Raw genomic sequence first — 7,348 nt, forward strand, 5'->3', positions numbered from 1 at the left:
CAGGACATGCCCCCCCAGCAGTGCCAGATACACAGGACATGCCCTCCCAGCAGTGGCAGATACACAAGACATGCCCCCCAGCAGTGCCAGATACACAGGACATGCCCCCCGAGCAGTGCCAGATACACAGGACATGCCCCCTCAGCAGTGCCAGATACACAGGACATGCCCCCCCAGCAGTGCCAGATACATAAATGCCCCCAGCAGTGCCAGATACATAAATGCCCCCACAGTGCCAGATACATAAATGCCCCCACAGTGCTAGATACATAAATGCCCCCACAGTGCCAGATACTTAAATGCCCCCACAGTGCCAGATACATAACTGCTCCCACAGTGCCAGATACATATATGCCCCACAGTACCAGATACATAAATGCCCCCACAGTGCCAGATACTTAAATGCTCCCACAGTGCCAGATACATAACTGCTCCCACAGTGCCAGATACATATATGCCCCACAGTACCAGATACATACATGCCCCCACAGTGCCAGATACATAAATGCCCCCACAGTGCCAGATACATAAAAGCCCCCACAGTGCCAGATACATAAAAGCCCCCACAGTGCTAGATACATAAATGTCCCCACAGTGCCAGATACATAAAAGCCCCCACAGTGCTAGTTACATAAATGCCCCCACAGTGCCAGATACATAAATGCCCCCAGCATTGCCAGATACATAAATGCCCCCACAGTGCCAGATACATAAATGCTCCCACAGTGCCAGATACATATATGCCCCACAGTGCCAGATACATACATGCCCCACAGTGCCAGATACATATATGCCCCACACAGTGCCAGATATGCCCCTAATGCCAGACATACATGTCCCCACAGTGCCAGATATGCCCCCAATGCCAGATACACATGTCCCCCAGTGCCAGATACACATGTCCCCACAGTGCCAGATATGCCCCCAATGCCAGATACACATGTCCCCACAGTGCCAGATATGCCCCTGATGCCAAATACACATACCCACAGTGCCAGATATGCCCAATACCAGATACACATGTCCCCATAATGCCAGATATGCCCCCTGTGCCAGATACACATGTCCCCACAGTGCCAGATATGCCACCAATGCCAGATACACGCCCCACAGTGCCAGATATGCCCCAATGCCAGATAAACATGTCCCCACAGTGCCAGATATGCCCCCAGTGCTAGACATGTCCCCAGTGCCAGATACACATGTCCCCAAAGTGCCAAATATGCGCCCAGTGCCAGATACACATGTCCCCATAGTGCCAGATATGCCCCTAGTGCCAGACTGTCCCCAGTGCCAGATACACATATCGTTACAGTGCCAGATATCCCTCCCCCCACCTGCCCCAGTGCTGCTCACCGCGCGTCTGTTGTTGTGAAGGGCGGGAGGCTGAGGCTGCTGGTGCTGCTCTTTAGCTGAGGGCGGGGAGGAGAGCGCAGTGTGTGCCTCTCCTAGCCCTCAGTCTCCGGCAGCTGCAGCGGTGTACAGCTCCAACTAGGCGCCGGTTAGCAGGGAGAGGGGTTTACACAGGGGCCGGGCTGTGCATGCAGTGCACGTCTCTGCTAGGAGACATGCACTGCAGTGCTGCTGCTGTAGGGACGGCTCCAGGCTCCAATATGGTGGCCAGAGCTTGCGGCGCCCTGTTCGGACTCTGATATTGAAACGTGCCTGGAGCCGGCCCTGCTCATGGGTGCAGTACGGATTGGTATGAGAATGTGGGGAGCACACTAATGTCCGATGGAAATGTCCCTGCTGTGCAGGGTCCTGGTGCTCACCCTCCTCATCTCCCTGCACACCTTGAGTGGTAGGCCTGTGGGCAATCCTGATGTTTTCATCTGGGGGTTGGTAGGCCTAGTCCTGGTGTTCTCATCGCAGAGGTGAGGAAAGGCCCCATAACGATCCTGTGCTGCAGAGTTTGTAAAAATTGTTTAATTTTAGATTCTAGAGAAGTCCAAATCCAGTACAAACTACATTCTTGAAATGACCTCCTTAAAATACATTCTTAACAAATGCAGTCCAAGGCCCTGCCTGCAGGATTTGTCAATAATGCTCTTAAATACACACAATATCAGCTGGTAAAGGGGGAGGTGTGTTTATCAGTACTGTACAGATGTGTCCTCTTATAACCTTGCTGCAGTCACGCTAAACAGCCCTTGAAGTCTTGCCATGTCATAGCGGGACTCGGTAGCGCAGAGCGTAGTTTTTGCATTTTTTTCCACGAAAATGCATCTTAGATACAAAATAATGTAATAGGATGCACAAGCAGCTTCTGCTGATTAAAATGATATGCAGCATGCCTATATTCTGTGTGCCACATTACAGTGTTTTCCATGAAAACACTGTAGCATACCATTTTGTATGCACATATAGTCGCAGTCACACACAGAATGTAGGCATACTGCATATAATTTTAATCAGCAGAAGCTGCTTGTTAGTCCTGTTACATTGACGTCTAAGAAGCATTTTTGCGGAAAAAACAGAAAAACGGGTGCTTAGCGCTAACGAGTCACACGGCACTCACGCGTTATGTAGCACACGGAGCATCTCAGTACATGGCATACTTATGTGTCCATTCCCTACATATACTTTAGTTTCAGCACACTAATCCTCTGATCCACCTCTTCAGGCATAGGGGGTCAACTCACACAAGCCACCAATTCAATATTGTTGTGTTGTGCATGTACAATAAAAACCAAACAGAATTTAAATTTGAAAGTTGCACATACAACTCTAAATGAGGCCTCCTATCTGTAGCCTTTTAAATAATGTAACAGCAAAGCAAGTAAGCAAACATTTACAAGCATATTAAAAAACAAGACTAATGATTTATATGATATAAAACTGGTTATATATTTATACACTGCCTAAAGTGGAATTATGCTTTAAGGGGACCCTAAACTCTTATGTATTTATATGTACTGTCTGCAGGAAATCATGTGAGCGTATTGGGTATTTTTATGTTTTAGTCTTTAAATAAAGACATGGCTTTTAGAGGGGGCCAATCAGTTGACTCAGTGGTCCCTAGATCTCCTCCCATGTAAGAGAGCTAGTATTGCTACAGTACCAGTGCTATTTTATAAGGAAGGGTTATGACCACACAATAGTACCCCCAACGGTACAGGGAGTTAGTGTGTGACAGGGAGATAGTGGGTGACTGGGGAGGCAGGGGTGACAGTGATGATATAGAAGGTAACTGGGGAGGCTGGGGTGACAGGGAGATAGTGGGTGACTGGGGAAGGGGCGTGGCCACATAATAGTATCAGTTCACATTACACTGCACAGTAGTGCTGTGTGCTCAGGGCTGCCAGAGATAGAGCAGTCTCCAGGGAGGCGGAGGTGACTGTTCCAAGTCTCCTCTGTACAACGGCACAGCTGTGGGCTTGTCAGAGGAGACTGTTAGGCGTGCAGCAAGCTGCAGCGTGAGTGACTGTGACTCACTGTCACAGACTGCAGCAGTGCCATCAGTGGTCCGTTGGTGTATGCGTCAGACCGGGACCGCTGAGGAGGCTAGAGTGACAGTGAGATAGTCAGTGACTAAGGAGGCTTGGGTGAAAGGATGATAGAAGGTGACGGGCAGGCTAAAGTGATGGGGTTAGAAGGTGACTGAGGAGGCTGGAGTAACAGGGAGATAGTGGGTGACTGAGGAGGCAGGGGTGACAGGGGGATAGAAGGTGACTGAGGAGGCTTGAGTAACAGGTAGATAGTGGGTGACTGAGGAGGCAGGGTGTGACGGGGATAGAAGGTGGCTGAGGAGGCAGGAATGACAGGGACGACTCCTTGAAAAAGACCCCAGATCGGGGTGGAAACGCGTCGGAGGTAACAGCAGAGGCCACCCAGGACGGACGTGTGACGGTGATACCGGACGATTGGTTGCAGCATTTCCTAACACCGAGTGTGCCCGGGACTCACCTATTTTATGCTGTTTTGAACTAAAACTCTGGTAATTGCGCTCACTATATCTGTGCTGGATGAATTCGCTGTATATTTGTTTTATGTGGAGCAGGATTTTTTCTATGTAATAATATGTAAATTAAAAAGGTGTTTTCACTATACAAACCCTTTTTTTTACCCACATATTATCCGGATATAACTAACATTACTCCGGAAGTGAGTCAGCGCCGGATAAGTGATACCTATTGTTGTTCTGTGCAGGAATGACAGGGAGATTGCCGGTGACTGGGCAGGCTGGGGTGACATTGGGGGGGGGCAGGGGTGACAGGTATATAGTGGGTGACTGGGGAGGCTGGGGTTACAGGGAGATAGTAGTTGACTGAGGAGGAGGTAACAGGGAGATAGTGAGTGACTGAGGAGGCTGGAGTGAGAGGCAGGAAAGAAGGTGACTGAGGAGACTGGGGTGATATGGAGTTAGCTGATGACTGGGGAATGCTGGGGTGACGGGGATAGAAGGTGACTGGGCAGGCTGAGGTGAAGGGGATAGAAGGTGACTGGGCAGGCAGGGGTGACAGGGAGATAGTGGGTTAGTGGACCCCTGAGCAGGTAGTTACAGCTGTGTGTGAATACAGATAATAGATAAGATCTAGGCAAACAGGTAACTGTGTGTGTGTACTGAATGTTAGCATGGATACTTACACTGTGTCTCTGTGTCTTGAAATCGGAAAATGCAGGGAGATGGCAGAGGGGAGTAAAGCAGGTTGCTCTTTCAGCACAGCGGTGACTCCTGGAGCTTCTGGCTGACTTGTGCTGTGGCTTCCTGTATGATCATTACTGTTCATCCTACTGCCTATGGCTCTATTCACTGCTCATACTCCCTGGAACTCAAAGTGCACAGCATGGAATCCCTGAGATCCCGCCACTTTGGGCAGTCCACAGGAGGTTCCGGAATGCTGTGGCTGTTGACATAATTTTACAAAAGACCTTCAGGAACGGCATTCCGGAGCGTTACGGCCCATAAAGAGCTGTTACATTCAATTGGGAAGGAAACTGATGTAGATAGAGGGGTAGAGAGGGAGTTTTTGGTTAACACAGAAGGTTCTTCCTGAAAAAAGAATTAAAAAAATGTGACAGTGTTTCAAATGTGCTTTTTGTTGTTGCTAATTTAGCTGCAGGTGGTACAGGCAGTGTCACAGAAGGTACAGGACAAAATTATATGGAATAGTAGGGCCGCCGAGACTTTGAGTGTAATAATGTGCTCGAGTGCTCAGGCCTGGGTAATTTGTACCCCCTTTTTCCCCTTCTCCTTGCCCCTATGCAATAGGACTGAAAGTAGTTTGTTTACATTTATATGCTAAAGGATAGTCACTTAATGTTATATTATTATGTGCCAACATTTGGAACATTAACTGAGTGTTGCTTCTATTATACAGTATGGCATATTTTATTTTTGACTTACTGTCCAATTGGATCACAATGGGGAAGTGTGGGTTAACCCTTGTTATACTAGTTTTACCTTTATACGTATTTTTTTAAGAACTATCTTTGAAACTTTCAAAATGCTTCAATAGTTTTAATGTAAGAAATTAGATAAATGAAGAATGAATTAGTTCCTTAAAAAAACAAAAACTTTTTGTCTACAGTTTTTCTATGAATTTTAATCTATTTTGCTGGTTATATCTACCATAGGGTTGGCGAAGGCTTATTACATTCGGGGTAAAGCCAATGCTGAAGTTTGGAATGAAACAGAAGCAAAGAAAGATTTTGAGAAAGTAATAGAAATGGACCCAACTATGAAGCGTCAAGTCAAGAAAGAAATTAGCATGCTGGAGACAAGGATGCAAGATAAGGAAGAGGAGGATAAACTGAAATACAGGAATCTCTTTCCATAGGAAAGGGATGGGGGTGGGGGGTAACTACATGAGTTTTCCTCTAGGAATGTCATTGGTAAACAAACCAATATCTACACTGAGAATAGTCTGTCATCCTGGCTTTGAAAGGGGATATGAATATTGTACTGTAACTAAAAAACATTTATTTTTACCTGCTGTATGCAAGAATAGTTGGTCAGTTACTTTTTCATTTATGGAACTATTCATCTTTCAAACTGCCCTTGATATCCCTGGACTCCTGCTGTTACACTACTGTATACTATGGTACATTTCTTAAACTGCTTTGAAAAAACTACTGACATGTGTAAAACATAGGTAAAATATAATGTAAAGCTATTGACATAAATACCAATATATGTAAATTGTAATGCAACTTGTGCCCTTCCCCTCTGTCTTGTTCTTCCTGCGATGTTGCATAAGCATCCGTATGACAGACAGTATTACATTACAAGTACAACCATAATTCTTGGGAAATCAGCATACAGGAAAGCATTTGCTAGTGAATCTGTCTACCTGCTGGGTTATCGTTTATTTCTCTATCGTCCTAGTGGATGCTGGGGTTCCTGAAAGGACCATGGGGAATAGCGGCTCCGCAGGAGACAGGGCACAAAAAGTAAAGCTTTAGGATCAGGTGGTGTGCACTGGCTCCTCCCCCTATGACCCTCCTCCAAGCCTCAGTTAGGTTTTTGTGCCCGGCCGAGAAGGGTGCAATCTAGGTGGCTCTCCTAAAGAGCTGCTTAGAAAAGTTTAGCTTAGGTTTTTTATTTTACAGTGAGTCCTGCTGGCAACAGGATCACTGCATCGAGGGACTTAGGGGAGAAGAAGTGAACTCACCTGCGTGCAGGATGGATTGGCTTCTTTGGCTACTGGACATTAGCTCCAGAGGGACGATCACAGGTACAGCCTGGATGGTCACCGGAGCCTCGCCGCCGGCCCCCTTGCAGATGCTGAAAAGAGAAGAAGGTCCAGAATCGGCGGCAGAAGACTCCTCAGTCTTCTTAAGGTAGCGCACAGCACTGCAGCTGTGCGCCATTGCTCTCAGCACACTTCACACGGCAGTCACTGAGGGTGCAGGGCGCTGGGGGGGGGCGCCCTGGGCAGCAATGAAAATCCTTTTTTTGGCAAAAAATACCTCACATATAGCCTCCGGGGCTATATGGAGATATTTAACCCCTGCCAGAATCCATTTTTAAGCGGGAGATGAGCCCGCCGAAAAGGGGGCGGGGCCTATCTCCTCAGCACACAGCGCCATTTCCTCACACAGTTCCGCTGGTCAGGAAGGCTCCCAGGCTCTCCCCTGCACTGCACTACAGAAACAGGGTTAAATCAAGAGAGGGGGGGCAAAATTTGGCGAAATTGTGATTTTATAAAAGCAGCTATAAGGGAGCACTTATTATAAGGCTATCCCTGTAAAATATAGCGCTTTGGTGTGTGCTGGCAAACTCTCCCTCTGTCTCCCCAAGGGGCTAGTGGGGTCCTGTCCTCTATCAGAGCATTCCCTGTGTGTGCTATATGTCGGTACGTGTGTGTCGACATGTATGAGGACGATGTTGGTGAGGAGGCGGAGC

At 47.5% G+C, this 7,348-nt stretch overlaps 1 protein-coding gene across 1 annotated transcript in view; it reads left to right on the top strand.

Moving 5' to 3' along the window:
• Positions 1 to 6,232, top strand: part of AIPL1 (aryl hydrocarbon receptor interacting protein like 1) — a 196,382-nt gene extending 190,150 nt beyond the window's left edge. Inside the window, exon 6 of the mRNA XM_063956005.1 lies at positions 5,578 to 6,232. Coding sequence (XP_063812075.1) covers positions 5,578 to 5,780 — 203 coding nt within the window. The 3' untranslated portion in view covers positions 5,781 to 6,232. The remainder of the gene's footprint in view (positions 1 to 5,577) is intronic.
• The last annotated feature ends 1,116 nt before the right edge of the window (positions 6,233 to 7,348 follow it).

Source organism: Pseudophryne corroboree, chromosome 2 (genome assembly GCF_028390025.1).
Source record: "Pseudophryne corroboree isolate aPseCor3 chromosome 2, aPseCor3.hap2, whole genome shotgun sequence".
Taxonomy (NCBI): domain Eukaryota; kingdom Metazoa; phylum Chordata; class Amphibia; order Anura; family Myobatrachidae; genus Pseudophryne; species Pseudophryne corroboree.